This window comes from Ixodes scapularis, unplaced genomic scaffold (assembly GCF_016920785.2).
Source record: "Ixodes scapularis isolate PalLabHiFi unplaced genomic scaffold, ASM1692078v2 PGA_scaffold8__174_contigs__length_109621045, whole genome shotgun sequence".
Classification (NCBI taxonomy): Eukaryota; Metazoa; Arthropoda; class Arachnida; order Ixodida; family Ixodidae; genus Ixodes; species Ixodes scapularis.
Genome location: NW_024609883.1, coordinates 65,082,891 through 65,103,224, shown reverse-complemented (window position 1 = coordinate 65,103,224; position 20,334 = coordinate 65,082,891). Strand labels below are relative to the sequence as shown.

General features: G+C 46.0%; 1 protein-coding gene across 5 annotated transcripts in view; it reads left to right on the top strand.

Annotated features, from left to right (window-relative positions):
• Nucleotides 1-20,334, top strand: part of LOC115319748 — an 84,555-nt gene that overhangs the window by 60,328 nt on the left and 3,893 nt on the right. For all 5 annotated transcript variants that reach the window (XM_029979770.4, XM_029979771.3, XM_042286869.1 and 2 more), the window contains one exon: nucleotides 17,797-17,863. In XM_029979770.4, coding sequence (XP_029835630.2) covers nucleotides 17,797-17,863 — 67 coding nt within the window. The remainder of the gene's footprint in view (nucleotides 1-17,796; nucleotides 17,864-20,334) is intronic.

Genomic DNA, 20,334 nt, shown 5'->3' with positions numbered 1-20,334 from the left:
AATCCCTGTAATGCCAAATGGGAGCGCAGCTCTTGAGGAGGAGTAGGGAAGGGTACTGAGGGGGGTCACGTCACCTGCGGGTAGTCACGTGACCCCGGGGGGTCACGTGATTTCGGGGGGGGGGGGGGGGGTCACGTGACCTTGAGGTGACCTCGGGAGGGGTCACGTGACCTCGGGGATCACGTGATCTTGGGGAGGGGGCCACGTGACCTCGGGGTCACCTTGGGGGTCACGTGACCTTAGGAGGGGTCACGTGACCTTGGGGGTCCCGTGACCTTGAGATGACCTTGGTTACGCCGACGGCGACGCCGACGCCGCTCAAGCCGAAAACGGGCCTTTAAGAGCTGCGCTCTAAAAAAAGACGGGTGGGGGGGCTACTTTGACGAAAAAACAATACGGAAGGAACACTCGTTTCCAAGTGGGACAAGTGTAATTGTTGATTATAACAAATTACACCAGGCAGCAGAATCTTTCTTCACTTACTAAGCCAAAATGAATGCATGGTTTTTTATTCAGCCAACCATTGCCCCTGATACTCGTTATATGTTCGAAATTCTATCTATAACAATAAATGAACAGGGTCACTGGACACATCTGTGTGTCAAAAAATAGTTCAGCTGTATGTACACAGTGTTGTACAAAGCTGTCAAGTAACAATCTTTTTTGTTTTTATTCTAGAATCATTTTATGTCCCGGGGGGGGGGGGGGGGCAGCTTACCAGAGAGCCGCGAGTCGCACTAGATCCCGCAAAGAGCCGCATGCGGCTCGCGAGCCGCAGTTTGGCCACCTCTGATGTATGTTGTAACCTAGCATGTAGCATTAAGCATTAATGTTCCCAAGTCTTGCCCCTTCATTTTTAATCGAAATTTGTTTCTAAAATGGAATATCTTTCTGTGTACACTTTCAGATACTTCACAGTAAAGTTCCATTCCATACTTTCCAACACTTGTAGTTTGTGTTTCGCAAATATTTGATATTCCTAAGAGTAGCTTACAGATAGGGGTGTAGCCGGGAATTTTTTTGGGGGTGTTAATTTTGGGGTGGACTGAGGTGCCTGGAATGTCAAAGATTGGGGTGTGGGGACAAAATGCATGTGTATATTATTTGCAACTCCAACGCCCTATAGGTGGCAGGGCGGTAGTTCCAAGAGGGCGGAAGAGACGGGGATAGATTCTCCAGGGTTTCCCGTGCGCCTGCTCGCTAGTCAATGCGCTAAAAATGATTTATTTATCTGTTAACGCGAAGTGGTTAGGGCAGGATCATATTACAGGCAACGGAGATGCTCATACGCGTTAACGAAATGAGCATGCTGGTATTTAAAAGTTGAAGAAACCTCGACTTCCGAAGCTTTTAGTGGGCGAACTCGTTTTACCTACTGTTTGTCACTGTTTGTGGCAGAATATTTTTGAGGGTGATGAAGATATTGTATTTGCGCCTTGCCTGACCATTAGTCCTCTAAAAAGTGAGCCGCGCACGGTGACCGTCAAGCTTCGGAGGAGCATTATTCACAGTATTGATGCCTTCCTGACACAGGCTCGCTGCTCACCGTCTCAGTTTTAGTGTATATTAACACATGATCAAACTGCTCTATGGTTATTGATAGGAAGTTTGTTACCGCAGGCTACCGTGCGGTGCAGCATTACAACCGGAGGCTCGAATGCGCTGCACCTTTGAAGCACAATTTTCAGCGCGTGCCAGGAGCATTGCCTTGCTCACGGTAGCCAATGGTAGCGCTATGCTAAAACTGCCTATTACCATAATTGGCGTTTTTAGGATTTTAGGGGTTTTATTCATTGCTCTACGAAAAATGCATATTTTTGGTAGAGCATATACCAGGGGTGGCCGAACCGCGGCTCTTTGCTGGTCCAAGTGCGGCTCACGGATTTCTCGTAAGACCCCCCCCCCCTCGCCCCTTTCCACGTTTCCCCAGGAAAAGAAGAGATTTCTGTACGACGTGGGAAAAGGGCAAGCTTTCAACATGGAGTCAGGCACGCAAAAAGCCCTTTATTCACTTCTCCCTCTTCCCTCGTGTCGGCCAAACCGATACGAGAGGTGAATTACCTCACACATCTCTCCTACTAAGTCTCACACCAACAACCAATCACACATCCCCCCTCCTAAGTCTCAAAACAAACACTCACACCTTTCTCCCTCTAAGTCACACCTGCGTCGTTCATTGTTCTTGATATCTCTTTGGTACTCGAACACATCTTCCACTTTTTGTGTGAGCGGGGCCGCCATCGGCGCAATGAGGCCCAGCCTTTGCTGAATCATCATCGTCTTCTTGCACATTTTCAAGTACCTGTACTTCTGATCCAGAAGCCTGACTGGGTAAGGGAATCAGGTGTGTTCTGTTTCTGCGGATAGAGTCTCCGGCGTCAGTGTCGATCCAGTATGATCTGGGTTCATTTGCACTGCTTTGGACGACTCCTTGTCGTTGCAGGTCGACTACCCACACGTCAGTTCCCTCGTCCAAGTCGACTAAGTCTCGGACACCATGCTGGCGGTCGAAGTCATCTTTTTGTTTTCGTCGCTGAGACACTTCAAATTTTCTTACGTTGTTGAGATCTGGAAGGCAGGGAACGAGGCGGCTAGACGAGACTGGGAGATTTGTTCGTAACCTCCTGCCCATCAGAAGTTCTGCCGGACTGTATCCAGCAAAGTAGAAATTTGGGCTAGTTGGTTCATGATCAGTATTTACAGCGCCAAAAAACGACAGGACAAAGACGAGAGTAAACAGGACGAGGCGCACATAACGAGAGTAAACAGGACTCGTTCTGTAAGCGAGTAGAGTCTTGTACGGGTCTTCTGTTTTCTTCAGAGACGACTTTATTATTTTGACTGCGGCTCCTTGCATTCCATTGCTTTGAGGGTACCTTGGACTGGAAGTGATGTGGCGAAAACCATAATCCTTTGCGAATTCATCAAATTTGCGATTAGTGAACTGGGGTCCGTTGTCGGATACCGTTACATCCGGTACCCCATGCCTCGCAAAAATAGACTTGCAATGGGCGATCACAGTTCCCGATGAGAGACCACCAAGGCAGACCAGTTCTGGGTACCGTGAAAAATAGTCAGTTATGATTAGCCACTAGGCTCCGTCCCAGATGAACAAATCCATCGCTATTCTTTCCCAGGGACGCCGTGGGAATTCTGTTTGCAGAAGAGGCATTTTGCGGTTGACACTCTGTTTGAGGCATACGTGGCAGTGTTTGATGAGCCGCTCAATATCAGAGTCAATTCCAGTCCACCAAACAGAATCCCTTGCTCGTCCTTTGCGTTTGTCTATCCCGAAATGACCTTCATGAAGTTGGCGAAGGATGGTGTCGCGCATTTTCTCAGGGATTATCACTCTAGAGGTACGAACTATTACGTCGTCAACGAGTGAGATGTTGTCTTTGTCTTCCCAATAGGGTTTGAGCTCTTGCTCGAGATCTCTTCTTCTTGGCCACCCTGTTGGAATGAGTTGACGAAGCCGCGCGCATACTCAGTCTTTCTGTTGTTCACTGGTGACCTGCTGAACACTGTATGATGTCAGCGGCATAGAGGAGACGATGTGTTTGATGTAGCCATCGATCTCATTTTCGAGGTTGAAAGGCTCCGATTGTGAAATAGGAGACCTTGACAGGGCGTCGGCTGCCGTCAGATCCTTGCCAGGGACATAGACGATGGCATACGTGAAACACATGAGTCGCATGCGCATTCTTTGTAACCTTGGTGTCAGGTCATCGAGTGCTTTGGACCCAAAAAGTGAGATGAGAGGCTTGTGATCAGTTTCGAGAGTGAAGACTCTTCCTACGAGGTAGTCTCGAAGCTTTTCACTGGCCCACACGAGTGATAAGCCTTCTTTTTTTATTTGTGCATATCGACGTTCGGTCTCTGTCATAAGCCTTGACGCGTAGGCAATTACCTTGAACCGTTGTCCCTCCTTCTGGCGCAAGACAGCACCTAGTCCGTATGCTGATGTGTCTGCACTTAATTACAACGGTTTCTTTCATGGGATTATAGATACGCAAAACTGGGTCTGAAGAAAGCATAGCTTTCCACTGGTCAAATGCAAGCTGTTGAGGTTGGTTCCACACAAAATCATGTTTTGTGCTTAACATAGATGACAGTGGTTCCAAGACCTGTGCACCATTGGGGACAAAACGTGCAAGATACGTAGCCATTCCCATGATGCGGCGTAACTCCTTTTTTGATGTGGGACTTGGCATCTGCAGAATAGCAGACAGCTTTGCTGGATCCGGACGAACCAGATTGTTCTCGATCAGGTGTCCTGAAAAGGAAATCTTTGTAACGCTGAAGAGGCATTTCTCTTTGTTTAGCGTGATCCCAGCTTGAGTGAGGCGCTCCAGTACTGTTCTTGGGCGACCATCGTGTTGATCTTGTGTGGACCCCCAGATTAGGACGTCGTCCATACGGCATGCAACTCCTTCTAGTCCTAAAAGAACACCGGCCATCCTCCTTTGAAAATGTTCTGACGCTGAAGAAATTCCAAACGGCAGCCTGTTAAAACAGAACCTGCCAAAAGGTGTTATAAATGTTGTCAGGGTTTTACTGTCCTCGCTTAAAGGGATACTGAAGCGAAACTTGAAATACACCTATTATGGTCAGAAATAGGTTCAATATGATCAATGATATTCATAAATCATAATCGCGCGTTTGTATTTTGAGCGGATGGCTATATTTTTCACCCTGATGGGCCCGATTGGGCGCGCGCTCAAAAATCGGCCATCGGAGAGCGCGATGCGTCTTGGGATATTGGGCGCATTCGTGACGTCACTTGTGCCGGTCGGGAAAGGCTACGGCGTGAATGTTGTGGTTACGAGCGTTGCCACGTGGTGGCGCATCGACGATTTACGACCTGTGACAACGTGGCCGTTTGAGATGTGCAAGGGCTGCACGCACGCTGCACCACGGGACCACGGCAAGTCGGCAACCACGGCAGCACTGAGTCAAACCAGCTCCGAGGCCGGATTCTCAAAGCGAATTCACGACGAAAAAAGTGCGTACGACAAATTTGAGAGAAAACTCGTGCTCTCGAAACGAAATTGTCGTAACCTTTGCGCAGGTTACGACAGAATCCTACGACAGCTCCGAAGCTGTCTTACGCACTCTTTACGATCAAATCAACAAGGCCGACAGCGTCGCTCAGTTACTTGGTATCGGCCACCAACGGACATTTATTTTTCTTCGTGCTCTTCTCGTGCGTCCCGACTTCAACCAGCAAGAAAAAAGGAAGGAGTACTTAAAACAGACCACGACGATCAAGAACGCAGGATCCACAAACACACGAGAAGAGCTACAACAGCCACGATTCTGCCGACCGAGCGAGCTCGGCAGAATATAGTAGGCCTAGCAGCAACATCGACTCGGCGCACCGTTGCTCCGGCGGTCCTTGGCCAAGACCGTCTGTCCATGACCGGCTGGCCTGCTGAATGGAATATGCCCGCGCGACCCTTGTGGACCCCTACCGGATGAGTAGTTTGATCCCTGAACTAAATTTCAGAGGTCAATATTTTCCCCTTGTCATCTCGATCTCCTTGTTTTCCGAGACAGCGGTGACAAACGCTGTCGTCGAAAAGGGACTCTCATTGATTCTATCTCCTTGTTTTGTGTGATATAGAGCTCAAATAAACGCCATATGGATTACCTTGGCAACTCGGTATGTACACTCTGTTATTAGTATGCCATTTTTATTCTGACTCGACGCTACGTCAGTGTCGAGCTATAGCAGTTCGTGGGAGCTACGCGATGTCGGTCTAACCTTTCTTTGCCGAGTGTCATGTCAGTATCGAGTTGCAATCGTAAAAGATCGGTCCAGAAGCGCTTACCGAAACGCGGTCTAACAGAGCGAATCCAGCACTTCGATCAAACGCGCGTGTCCGCTCCGAGTGTGAACAGGTATTTGGCATTTGCGTGGCTCTTGCTGACACCCTCGTAGTTCAAACATATCCTTTTTAACGTCGGCTTGCAGCTCGCGACTCGCAGCAACTAATACCGGCCGTGCCAGAAGCATGCTCGGGCCGTGTCGTGCAAAGAGCCGCAACGAGAACGAGCTCACTGTGGCCAACTACGCTTTGGCTTTCTCCGCCAAGGCTTTGCGAACGCGTTCAGGCCTAGGCGAATTCTGCCGGCACGCCGTATTGCCGCAGAACGGCGCTGCTATTTTGGCACAAGTGATGTCACGAGAACTTCCCCCCATCCACCAGATGAGAATTTGAAATCGTTTAATTATGTTTAAAATTAGTTCTCCTGTGTTTTACAGCGCAATATTTATATTTCCGAGGTGGTGCCTGTCCCTAGCCCATATTTATGCAACAAGATCGGCGCTAAAATTTCGTTTCACTACCCCTTTAAAGGTATTTGCCAAAACCCTGAGTTGGCGTCAATCTTCAAGAAAACGGTTGCTTTCTGGAGCATTCCCAAAGTGTGTTCTACTGATGGAATCGGATGCCATTCCCTCTGGACGCACTTGTTCAGTTGCGTAAAGTCAACGCAGATACGTATGGCTCCTGAGGGCTTAGGAACCACTACCATCGTAGCACACCACGCCACTGGTTCTGTCACTGGTGAAATTACTCCGAGTTGTTGCATCCTCTCTAGCTTTATCTTTGTCTTGTTGAAAAGAGGTAGGGGCACCCTGTGAGGCGATGTCAGGGCAAAGGCCGTTGCATCAGGTGCCAGCTTTATCTCGTAGTCTCCTTTCATAGTGCCAAGCCCTTCAAAAAGACGGGAACTCCTCCTCGTGGCAGAGGCTCTGCACCTGGCAAATCTCTGGGAGAACCTTGAGCTTCTATATAGCTGGCCTTCCAAGAAGCGGTTTTTTGAGGCCTCGGAGGACGTAAAGTTCCTCTTCGTTCCTGTAGTTTTTGAATGAGAGGTTCAGGTTTGCGACGCCCAAGACATGAAGTCGTCTTCCATCGGGCCCCTGAAGCTGGCGCCTCGGCGGGTTTAGAGTAGGGTCTTTGAAGAGACTCCTAAAAAGGTGTTCGGGGATTACTGTTTCGTCTGCCCCGGTGTCTACCTTGAATAGTACTGGGTGGTTCTCAACCAGTATCATTAGTTCCCACTTTGAAATTTGGGTGTTTGACGTTGTGCCGAGGAATCCTGGCTCTTGACCGTTGTTTCTTGTTTGGGTAGCTGGTCCTGAGGCCGTCATCAAATGTCCTTTTGAGAAAAATCCTTCTTCCTGCTCGGTGACATTCCTGAGAGAAGACGTCGACCGACAAACTGTCATAAAGTGTCCTCTTTTTCCACAACCTCTGCACACCGCGTCTTTTGCTGGACAACTTGCCCGAGAGTGTGGTGCGTGTCTGCACCAGGTGCAGGATCGTTCTGGATTTTTGGCGTCATGCTGGTGACGTTTTGACAAAGTCCTATCCCAAGCGACCGCAGCCTTTTGTAACATTGTAAAGGATCTGCTAGTGCGAACCTGGTGTACTGACTCTGGGCTTTCTATGGGACGTAGCTCTTTCTGTTGTATTCGGACTGTTTCATGTTGACGGGCGATCATGAGCGCCTTCATCAAGTCTAACGACGAGTCCAACTGTAGTTTTTCTGAAACTTTCTTGTCCTGCAGGCCTACTACCAAGCGGTCTCTGATTAGTTCTCTGAGTTCGCCGAAGTTGCACGTGTCGGCTAACGTGTGCAGGGTCGTTGAAAATTCCTCCACTGATTCATTCTCCCCTTGTGTTCGGGTGTTGAATCATGCTCTTTCATAGATTATGTTGCATTTTGGAAAACAGTAGGCTTCGTAGTGGGCTAGCACGACATCGACCTTCTTGGCGTTTTCTGTACTTAGCTTGAAAGTGTTGAAGATATCTTCCGCTTGGAGTGCCCATCAAATAGACGAGCGTGTCAACTTGTCTTTCTTCGGCTGCAGCTTGCAATCCAGAGGCTGTGCGGTACCGAAGAAAACTTTTCTTCCATGAGGGCCATTCATTAGGAGTGGCGAAGGAAAAAGGCTCAAGCGGATCTATCTGGAACGATGCCATGGCGTACCTGGTGTCCAGTCTTGTGTAGTAGCGCATTACTAGTAACGCGTTACTGTTACTTCGTTACTTTTTTGGTAACTTGTAAGTGTAACGAATTACTTTTTAAAAATGTAACTTTTAACTGTAGTTCTATTACATTTTTCCGAGGTAACGATGAAAGTAACGACGTTACTTTTGTCGTTACTTTCCAGTGTTGTATGAATAATATATCACTGGACGAGGGTGCAATTTAGCCATTCCTTGCACTTTCCAAATCGTCTATTCCGACATTTCGAGTGTCAAGTTGGCCTTGCACAAAGTTGTGACTACGTTCTTTCTCGCGAGTCACAACCCGAATATAGCCACGTGTAGATTTTATGAAAAAAAACCATCTAGTTATCTTTAAGCATGCGCTTGTTCTTTGTGACTGAACACTTACATCTTAGTGTCTTGAAGCACTATCTATGTTTTGGTTTTTCTTTTCTCTGTGCAAACGCTCTTTAATCGGGTGAATCAACCTTGAAACAACAATACATGTTGTGGGAATCCCCTTCTTTGGGGGTTCCACTTAGAAACACAGAAGGTTCCTTGGGTCCGGATAAAGACGTGTTTATTTGACTTAAATGCCACACGCTTGCCTGGAGGCCAACAATGTTGGATATGACGGCGCTGTCTCTTTTGACAGGATCACCAGTCGGAGTCCGCGCTGCCGCTATTGACAGTATCACGGAGGGGGAGGATCAGATAACGATATGAAGGCTTTGTCGAGCAGAGCCTCCCCCAGCGAGAGTCCCGCCCGTTGGATTAGGGCCGTCTTATGTAGCCTGCGGGAATGGACGCGCCCGGGGTGGGTCGGATGTAGGTGGCTCCCCGGAGGGGCGGACGCGTCTAAGTCATGACCCCGAGGGGTGTGCCTTAGGCAAATCACCCGAGAAGGACGAGGGAAAGCCGCCCACCAGGGAATACGGTTTGGCCCTCGCATCCGGGACGCGCCCCCACGTGGCGACGTCCCACGGCCTGCCTGAGCTAGGCCTAGATAGGGATGCGGGGAACACCGTGGTTCCCACAACGTGGAGGGCACTGCGCATGTCTCGTATTTCGATTAGCGCCGCTACTCCGTACTGCGCATGTCTCGTATTTCGATTAGCGCCGCTACTCCGTACTGCGCATGTTTCGTATTTTGATTTGCGCCACTACTCTGGCATGGAAACTTTCAAACACTAAATTCGAGAAGCAACTGCTGCTAAGTTACAATATGAAGTAAAAAGCGTACTTTTTAATTTTATGCAATAAAACGCTGTGAGGGGCGTTTTCTAGTTTCTTTCTCATTTTTTTTTGTGTCATAGGAAAGTAACTGAAAAGTAACGTCATTACTTTTTAAAAGTAACTGTAACGAATTACTCTTTTGTTGCGGTAGCTGTAACGGCAACTTCGCTACTTTTTTTCTCAAAGTAACTGTAACTGTAACGAATTACTTTTTAAAAGTAACTTACCCAAGACTGCTGGTGTCCGATTTCGTACCTTGAGGTTGACCCGAGATATTGCCCGTAGCAGCTGCTTTAGCGGTTGCTTCGGCGTCTGAAGAGGAGCCGGTTGCTTCGCGAGCTGACGGTTTAAAACAAGTAGTATTCCGATCCCTGCAAAGCTCGACTTCGTCGTCTGCGTTGCTGCCCGCCGTTGACCCGGTCAAGTTTCATGGCCCTATTTTTTTACAGAAAGGGAGCTACGCTTTCTAATTTTACAAGAAAAATCCGACCTGTGTAATACACCTTTGACGAAAAGTTTAGATTGCTACGTGCAGGCGTTGATTTTTACGGTCAATTTTAGATCGAGCCTGGTGACTTGGACCACCCTATATTTCTCATGTTCGTGGTCTGTTCTGGTAGGTTAGGTAGCTTCGTTGAGTGCGTTTGTTGTCGTGCACTGGCGCACTGCAGTGAATCGAGAACCGTGTAGCAGGCATCGCAATTTTACGTACCTTGCTTCACTGCAGCGCAGCCACGTGCTAAGAGGAAAGCAGTCCTCCAGAGCAGGACGTTGCACACACAATTGTGTCGGGTAGTATTCGCCCCGTCTTGTTTGGCCACAAACCCCCGTCTCAAAAGGGGTTAGGTACCGCCAACGAACTAACTGACACATTTCTGGTTCATCTATATTTTCTAATTTTTTAGTGATCATTCTTTTTATCCTTTTGGTTATCATTCTTTTTATCCTTTTAGTTATCATTCTTTTTATCATAAGAGTGAATTAAGTCTGACAGAGCTATAAGTGGCCATTTTCAGAAGATGGCATGTATTTTTGATTTCGCAAATACTGCGAAACCCGCCGTCTGTACTTCGTTTCACATTACGTCCGAGCCCAGCGGATGCTACGAGCCATCAGTGCCAATTGAAGGCCGAGTGTCACGTGACCTTTTAGAGGGGGCACAGCGACGCGCGAGATGTGTATCGCGGGCTACATCTACAGACCAGGCTTGGCTAGGATAGCTTGTAGCGGCCGCTGCGTCCAGATATAAGGTGAACCGGAGTATAGTTATAGTTCAGAAGCAGAAGTATTTGGGGGCTATTGGCACACTGGTGCCACCACGCTTCAGCTTGCGCGAGAAAGAGTGAATACTAAAAACGAAACAATTTGGTAAGTGCTGATGTAAACCTTGCAGTGCAATGTTCTGAATAAGGCTGCGGCTAGTATATATGATAGATGGAGGGATAAATAGATTAATAATAAAGAGCAAAAATTTTGACTTTTTATTTCCATTTTTTTTTTTTTATTTTGAGGTTTAGCAAGAATGCTTGTTTATTGTGGGAAGGTTGATATGGATGGCTGTATAAGCTTATATTTTTATGTCAATTCTCTTTTATATGTTATATGTTCCATTTGTGTGATGGCACAGCAAACTGATTAAATTAAATTAAGTTAGCTTGAACAAAAGGATGGAAACTTGGGAATAACTTGAATGAGTTTGACTGCCATAAAGTCCTGAGCAAACACCCACTCGATATCTGGAAATAATCATGTAAAACAGGTGAATGGGTGCTTTTTTTGTCAACAATATTTAAAAATACAGGGGGGGGGGGGGGGGGGGGCGCTTATTGTGTTATGGAAGAACGCTTGGTATTTTACTACAGGTTGTTTCTAAGGCTTATTTATTGTTCACATGCTGATTTTGTGTGTTCTAGATATTACATTTTATTGATGTTAATAATAAAATAACAGTGAGAGCGCAGGCTGGCTGGTGTAGTTTTACCTTTTCTTTAAATTACCCGAGACTGGGGCGAGAAAACTGTGAAGCATCAAAACGTGGAAGAGAAAGACAAAGTGATAGGAGCAACTAAATAAACCTTTTAGCTGTGCTCGAGACATTGTCTTCCTATCACTTTGCCTTTCTCTTCCACATTTTAAGGCTTCATAGTTTTCTCGCCCCAGTCTCGGGTAATTTAAAGAAAGGAATAATGAAATGACAGAAGCTTTGTTGTTATCTTAATTAATAATTGCACTTTTAATAAAACCTTTAGGACCTTAGTGAGACATCAATTTTAGGTGCTTAATAATATTCTGTTCTAACATTATTTCTATGGAACATGATTTTGTTTATCTCTGGTTCCGTACCTAAAATAAACACTCACAGAAGTTCATACTGTCCTTCTACACTCGGCGTATTATTGTCATGCCTGGTGTTCCTACACGCTACTGTAAACAGCTAGTTAGCTCTGTGTTCAAGGCGTTTGAGGGAATCAAACCTGTTGCGCAATTGATGCAAACAAAAGGTTGCACAGAAATGGGAAGGCAAAGTAGACACTGTCTTTTGATGTATAGGCCAACAGATGTGTCTTAACACATAATATTCGCGGTGGTAGGAATAAAAGTAAAGTGTACGCTTAAGCCCCAAAAGTTTCTTTTTCTGCTACAGGATGTATAACATAACTTTAGACAAAACCCCCGAGACTGGGGAAAAGATGAAAGGACAAAATGTACTTTTAGCTGCTCCAAAAGGTGCTTTAAATTTGCTTTTATCAGGGAATGTTTAGTGGAATTTGGTAAGTCTTGCATGCTTTCATTCAGGGCTGGGCAGTCTCGATACAAATGTAGTGTGACAGTATTTTAGATATATGTTTGAGTAGCTTTAGGTGTTTTGTTAGATTGGTTGTTGGAAATGTACTGTTGTGGTTTTGCGGCAAACTGAATTGACCAGAATAAAAAAAAAAATGGTACAAGGAAAGGTTACTTACAAGAAGAGATAGATGAGCTCCTCCAGTGATGTGATTGCTGCACCAAGTAGCAAACCCTGCTACATCCTGCTACATTTTTGTTAAAATATGGGTAATCTGTGCCAAGCCTGCACCAAAAAACTATTGCGATAGCCTTTCGAAACCGATACTAAACTGAGCACCGTAATTGAGCATGCGTGTGTTATGTGGCGCAAGCGCCCGCCGACACAAAGTACCCTGCATCAATCGTCCATCCGGTCTTGCATGGTTTTTCCGGAGTTAGCGTTTCGCGCTATGATTTTCCCACATAAGACGAGCGTTTCGCGCTCGTCTCGGGTTTTTTTTTTTTTTTTTTTATTTTCAACGATTGACGCTGGTGTGTGCGGACGCTCCGACGCTAGCTTGCCAGGTACCAGCCACGCCGTTATGCTGTGAAACGAAACCACGGGGTTTTGTGGGTGGGAATTATTTTGGGAGCTGAAGCACTCGCTCCTGAAAGTAGTGGCCGTGGAAAAACTATATTTGGTCCCTGCCTTCCAGTCACCATAATCGCACGACGTCTGGTGTTTCCGTCCCCACGTCGCTGCAGATATGGCGCTTTTTAAAATGAAACTAAGTACCGCCGGTTGTTCATCAACATTCCATGTTCTTGTTTAAATCATAGGTTACGACAAAAATCCCTCTTTAACTCAAAGACTGCTGTGTCGAAGTATTGATTATTTAGGTTTTTCTCGATTCATGGGCTTTCTTTCGAGAGGGACCCCGGTATGTGAAAAACCTGCGGTGGAAGGAAGTTGGTGAAGAGAAGTGAGATAAAGCAAAGAAGGCAATGTCTGCACGCTGAACCCGCACAGCGCATTTGTTTGTCTCGAATCCAGTCATTGCGCAAAGCGCTCCAAGAACTTTTTGACGCTGGCCCGCGATTTCTTGCATCGATGCGCTCAGGTTCTGTTTTTTTGTGTGTGTTTAGCTAGTACCTCGTTTGCCGGCTTGGCAAGCACGCGCCGCTGGACTTTTTTGTGGTATGCTGGACAGCAGTTACGTTTTACCTACAATTTTGGGAATCAGTTGGCGACGGAGCGGAGTGGCATGGTTTCGGTTTCGATCAAACAGCCGTTGTCTCCGCTCGTGCGACAAAACACGCGCAACTGCAAGCCTGCCGAAGTTGCCCTCACGTGCATGCGAGCATGATTGCACAACAAAGGCACCAGCCGGGATGCTTGCAATCCATTGTTTTACGTTTGCATACTTTTGACGAAAATCTGGCACGTCGGGAATCAATAAAATGGTGGCAAGGGGTTTTTCGTAATTGCTCAGCAACGCCTACAGCACTGTAGACTTGTTGGATGTCTCAGCAGTAAAAACACAGGCAGCGAGTTTCGTCACAACATGTCACATCAGATAACAACACAACACAAACTGCCCTTTGTTTGTACAGCTTTTAAAACAAATATTTTTGGTTTTCAAAGAATATCTGCTCCAAAAGCCACTTTTGCTGCTCCAAGACATTGTTTTGATTTCTTCAAAGGTCACATTTGCTGGTCCGAAACACTGTATTGGCTGCACCGAAAGGTGCTCCAAGATGGCTTAGGCCAATCACATCACTGTCCTTGCACAAAGAACTCCTCCCTTTCTACTTTAGCAGAACGAACGCTGGGGAAGAGAAGAGCTCCAATTATGGGCAGTAGAGAACTTGATGGACATGCGTCTTTTTCTCTTATGTTGCAACAAGTTCCGTGGAGACTAGGACAGGTTGGAAAACAAAAATCAAGATGATTTAAATTGCACAGATTTTGCTATGATGACTTAAATCAAACATTTCTGGCGAGAAATAATTTTAGGAAATGTCTTTATATTTACTGTTTGTGTATAATATGATGCTTTCTATGTGCAGTTGTTTTCTATATTAAAAAAAAAAAAAAATCAAGCAAGAGAGATTTATATCTAGCTGAAACAGCAATGCTAAAGCAGAGTGTTGAAGTTTCTTTCTACCTCTCACTTTGTCAGTCACGTAATGCCCTGTTGCAAACAAATCGGAATGCAAAGGAAAAAAAAAAAAAGAAACTAGAGCAGTTAACCCTTTAACCACTCAACCCGAGCTGTACTCGTCATGGAAGGTTGTACCAAAATCGCCGATGACGAGTCACACTCGTCCAGCCAAAATGATGGTTTGCTTTCACTGCCAAACACGAGACAGGTTCGTCCATAGGCTTTAGTTTCAATATTCAACACTGGAGGGCAGGAGAGGTGGTGCAAATATAGCGTGTTTTGGCCTTTGGTATGTATCTAGCCTTGCAACAGTGATCAGAGATGGCAGCGCGCTTGAGTGATGCCGGTGACGGCCTTCGGAAACGGGCTCTCTCTTGCGGCACTTCAAACAGTAGGGACGATGAAGACATCGAATTTGCCTCTGAAAGTGAGTCGGACATGACAATGACCTGAGTGACGAATTAGACGACGCGCTGGGTAGTGTTTGAGTGTGGCAATGCGTAAACGCTGAAAACCCGCCAGCCGCGCCTCTGAGGTTTCCGTTTTGTGCAGTGCCTGGGATTCTGCGGCAACCCACTGACGAAAAAGACATTCTCGGCTGGTTCAAGGTTTTCTTTTTTTGATTGGGATTTTCCCAACTTCATTCTGACAGAGACAAATCGCTATGCGGTTCCGCATTTCCCAGCGCGGGGTTCTTGATGGAAACCGGTGGACCGCAAAGAGATGATGGTGTTCCTTGCGCTAATAATTCTGCAAGGAATCATTACTTACGGAACTTTGTTAGCGCTAGTACGGAGAAACGTTTAGGTACTTGATCTTTTGTTATGGTGCGTATTTTCAAATAAATACTGCGCATTTCAGCATGTGTTATTCTCACTCTTACATGCACTGAGGGCAAGCTTCCATATAAATCAACATTTTTTTTTTTTTTTTCTGTTAATACCTGTCAGAAACCAATCAAGTAATGTAATTGCAAAATCAGAACCACATAAGAAAAAATATGTGCAAATGAAAAATTTTGGAAAGTTTGTACATTTTTTTTTTTTCAAAGATTACTTGGTGGTTAAAGGGTTAAAGTTGTTTCATGTTGCAAGCAAATCAGAATGCAAAAGAAAAAGAAACTGCAGCTTTTTTCAATACCTAAAAATGAAGCCGTCTTTTTTTTCTAGTGTGGCAGGGTTCGCAAAGAAGTTGTCAATTCAACTAAGGTTTTCACTCATTCTTTTGCTTCGTTTGCAGTGATTGAACGGATTGATCAATCAATCTGCCACTTTTGAAATACATCTACTGGTAAAGATCACTCCCAGCTACAGTGATATAAACCATATTAATGTGATTCAAATCCAATAACTGATGTAAATAAAATAAACCTGGTTTATTTCAGTTCATTTAACATTTACTTTTGGCTAGGGTGTCTTTGTGCAGGCAGGTCCGACTACAATGTTCAGTGTCCCCACCCTGCATGTTCATTGCAAAACAGGGTTCATTTTGGGCATCAGCCTTTTGTTGTGCATGGCAAGCGGTCATCGGCCTCATAATGCTTCGCCGCTGCAGGTTGCTTCTGTAAATAATAAATTCCTACGTTATTGGCGATACCGGTTTTCTTATCGACATTCAGGACGGTAGCTAAACATGGCTAAAGAGTTGGAAGTAAGGGGATAGGCATGATCTGCAGCAAAAGGATGAGCACATGCACCCTCTGCATCTAACATTGTTCAGGAAAAGAATTGATTTCCGTACGTGTATCCGTATCCCGGGGTGCCCTTTTGCCGTATTCGTGGAAGTATCTCGGGGATAGCCCGTATGCAAGAGACAAACGTACATCACTTTTTGAAAATCCGGGATTTGAAAATTGAAAATTGAAAAGCCCACCCTATTACGACGAGTTAAATGGTGAAAAATATCAGCCAGGTGATCTTTTAGAATGAAAAAGCAAACGTTTATTCAAAATGACCCACTAACACCACGGAGCCCGCCACCAATCACGTCCTAAGGGGAACTGATCCCGCAGATTGATGATGTCGCAGACACGCATTCCACAGTTCAATAAACCCGCGGGAACCCGCTACGAACTTGCACGTCACAGTAACCGGTGTCGCGCGTGCAGCTTGCGGACCATCAAAGGTCAGGTCTTATGCTGCAGCAAACATGCGGGAATGTGCTTCGAGCTCGCTTGTCGCAGATAACGATGTCGCGAATTGCGCAGTTGATCCATTGGGAATCGGGGGTGGACCGGGGGCGGACACACATATTTCCAGCTGGGGGGGGGGGGGGGGGTCAGGGTCAGGGTTAGTTAGGGTCAGCATATCATTTGCTTGATAAAAAAAAAACATTTCCCCACCCTAAATTTTAACACACATCCCCCCTCCTCTGAACTCACCATTGGGGTGGGCAATGTGGTGGAATTTTTAGCCTATTCTGCTGTTTGTCAAGGATGGTAACAGCAATGCAGTTGTAGTCAAACACTAAAAAGGGTGAAAACAAAAAAAGGTTGTGCAATTCGCCGTAGCAATTGAAGCATCATCATTTCCATTGTTAGGCAGCGGTAACATCAATTTTGACCACCGCCTGCGTGTTATATTTGTCAAGTTGAGCACATTGTACGACATTGAACCGAATATGGGTTGAAGCTTCGAGCTGGTAAGCTTTGGTGACTGGCAGAATGCAAGCTGTCTTTTACGCCACATATCTGTCCTTGGGGAGGGGGTATGGCACACAGAAAATCATGCTTGCACTCACGAGCTGTTGTCTGGCCGCCCCTAGTCTTTAGGCTGTTGTCTCGAGGCCATATTTGGTGGCTTCACCTTAAAGGGATACTACAACGAAATTTCGGCGCTTATTTTTTGGCCTATATGTGTTCAAAGGAGCAGTATCAGATCGAACACACCAATATCTTGTTAAGAAAAGTCACGGAAAGGAATTTTAAAACAAATTAAACGAATAGCAAAGAGCGCCTGGTGGATGTCGCTAACGCCTCATTTGTTATGCCCATCTAGGAACCTTGACAGCTAGTGACGGTTACTGTCTCGCCTCCGGCCATGGCGAGAAAAGAGGGGAAGGAGGAACTCCCCTCTTCCCGAGAATCCCTTTTGTGTGTCCCAGAAGTCACTATTGTCCCTCTACAAGATTACAGAAGATTAACCCGTCACTCAAAATTTGTACAAAAGCAGCCGCTTCGGTGGCTGGAACGACTAGGCCATCCCCACGATGTCAGCCTCACCGTAGCTTTGCTCGTCCCGAGACGACCTACGTCACGATTGTGTCGGATGTCACGTGCTCTAAGCTGGGCCTTCTTCAAGCGCTTGCCCAGGGCGGGCCGTTTATAACAGAACATACAGCCACCAGGCTCAAAATACAAACGTGCAATTGTCATTTACGGATATTGTGGATCATATTCAACCTATTTTTGAACACGATGGGTATATATCGAATTTCGTTGAAGCATTCCTTTAAAGAAATAAATTTTTTTTATAAGGTTCTTGCATCGAACCCTGAATGTATGAAAAAATAAATTTATAGCCTAGTTTGAAAAAAAAAAAAAAAAAGAAAGGTTGCGCTCAACAGTGTTGATACGAATAGAATCGAGCTCGGTTGGGACCTGACAGTGTGTGCTTGTGACGCAGGATGCATCGTGGTTCTTGCACGAGGAGCTGTGTGATTACCGGGTGCTTGTCAAGTGTGTATACCGAGGTATGTCTTTCCCCCTTGCCTCCTCTATTGTCCTCCTGCAGCACCTCCCATGTTATGTTTTTGTCTTTGAACATAGCTTTATTTATAGGGCAACCCCGTCAATATTTTTTTAATTTGGGATTACGACTGTTTCAGGTAAAGCAGCGTCCCCAAAGTACGAGGAATAATTCTTTTTTCTTCAATAGTGCGTGTAGTTTTATAAATATCACCGCTCAAAGTTTGGTTTCGAGCGTCTTCGGCACAACCGAATCTATCTGTTAGAGGTATGGCAACACTGATTCTCAGCCTTACTGCCACGATGCAACGTTACAAGGGTGCTGAGCTACTCGGTAAAACCAATCAACCGCGGCTCCACCATGACGTTACGTCACGAGGGTGCTGCGTCAGTATTCAACTGTGAGCAATCCACTTGGCACCTGCTAAAGAACGCCGGTCGCATCTTTAAAATCTGTTTTGGTGGAGTATGTGGCTTCAAATTGACGTAATATTTCGGCTGTTATCATTTTCCGTGCCACTAAAGCGATACCAGCCATTTATTTTGGTTTCGTTCTCGGCCGGAGTTGCCGTTTAAAGGGTAACTCCAAAGAAAAAAAAAGTGTTTTTTTAAATAGCCTAATTGGGACAAGCATGTCACAAAACAAATGTTCTGCAAAAGAAATAATTCTTTTTAGCAATATTTACGCCACGGACGTAATTTAGTTGGAGTCAGAAGACTTCACATTTGAAACTCCTGCTCTTTTGACCCCCGCAGAGGAGAAGCACGCCCCGCTCCTCACTCTTAGATTTGCTCTTGGGTTGACTTGGCTGCGGAGTTGAACGATGTATCTCGACTTTCGGTAAGATCTGGCAACAATGGACGTTTAACATGGCGCTGGTATTGTTTTGGTTTGACAAGACATGAGAAGCTGCGCGGTTTGCGAGCACATAGCGAAGACGTGACGGGAGAAGTGCCCCTGTATGTTCCTGGAAGACGGAAAGTGTCATTCATAATCGTTGTGTGTGCTTTGAAAGCGGAGGGAGTCACAGGGTCCACGAGTGCGACTGCAAGCAAACGTTCACGACAGCGCTGCATTGACTTCGGCGATCTTGTTGTTTGGTGCGACACGGTGATGAGACAAAGAACTGAAACGTTCGTGGTGTGTGGGGTGCGATGCATGGAAGTAACGCCCCTGGATATTTTTACATCGAGGGACTTTACTTGGAAGTAGACACCCACACTAACACGGAGCTCAAATTGGCTGTTGTGGTGTTGAGGCTTAACGGATTCAGTCCCGTCGTCGTCAGCTGATCCAGTCGAACTGGTCTGGGAGGACGCAGCGAGCGTTTTTAAAAGTAAATCTTCCTTCGTTTCTTTTCAAAATGTGGAAGATTCCCGATGCATACTGTGAGTAAAAAGCTGCGGGCATTTTCAACAAAATTACGTTGTTTTAATTGAACAATAGACTTCGAATTATTGTCCTAAGTCTGCCGTTTTTATGCTTTGTGTTGTTGGACTGCATTTGCACAGCAACGTGTTGCGCTCACTGTGTGGAGTGAATAAATTTGGCAGGATTTCCTACCTGCCCACAGATTCATGAACTGAGACCATTTTCTACGTAGTGAACATAGTGCTTCTTTTTTTTTGGGGGGGGGTGGGGGGGGGGGGTGGAAGAGGCATTGTGCATTTATTACGGTACAATCACTTGAGAGTTCAGAAATCGGGGAGGGCGAGCAAGCTTTGCGAACTTTGTCTCTTTGCTCTCTGGCACTGCCCCTAGTTTCAAGTTGCAGTTTCAGTAAACATACCTACTAGCAGCCAGCTGGTATAAACTGCTCTAAAGCAGGTAAAAGACTGGGAAGTCGAGACGGTGCGGACTTCGTGTTTCGCTCTTTTCGCAAGGTGACTGGGGAAGTGCTTTTGCAAGGTATGCAGAATATGCGATCGATTTTGTCATGCCCGTCGTTTGCGTCTCTCTAGCAAAACGAATACGATAATCTACAAAGCCGCAATCACAAGCCAAGATTTACGATAACAGTACACGTTCATTCAGACAACTTTACGTAAGATGGTTTGGAAGCCGAGAAATAAAAACTGTCGGCTAACGCAAAAATTGGACGTTCGAAGGTTTCTGCAGACAGCTCTTACGTAATAACCTGACTGTGTCGCTAGGCGAACGCCCGATTGCCTCCAGCCAAATAGCATTCCTTTCGGGGCGACATGGCTGCTGGAAGGCTCGCTGTCGGGATCACTCATCTGACATCTCCGAAAAGTCAACGTTTGCACGCGCAAGTGCAAAAAAAGAAAAAAGGTACTCTAAGCAAGCAAAGAAAAAAACCGAAAGAACTGCGCCATGAAAGCCAAAACCCCCGTGTCACTTCCTATCACTGACACTGGCCGCAGCTGCTAAACACACACTACTTCACTTCAAGAAGTCTCACTCAAGCACCTGGGTCAGCGCGAAACACTGATCACTTCGGCAAAACGGTTAGTC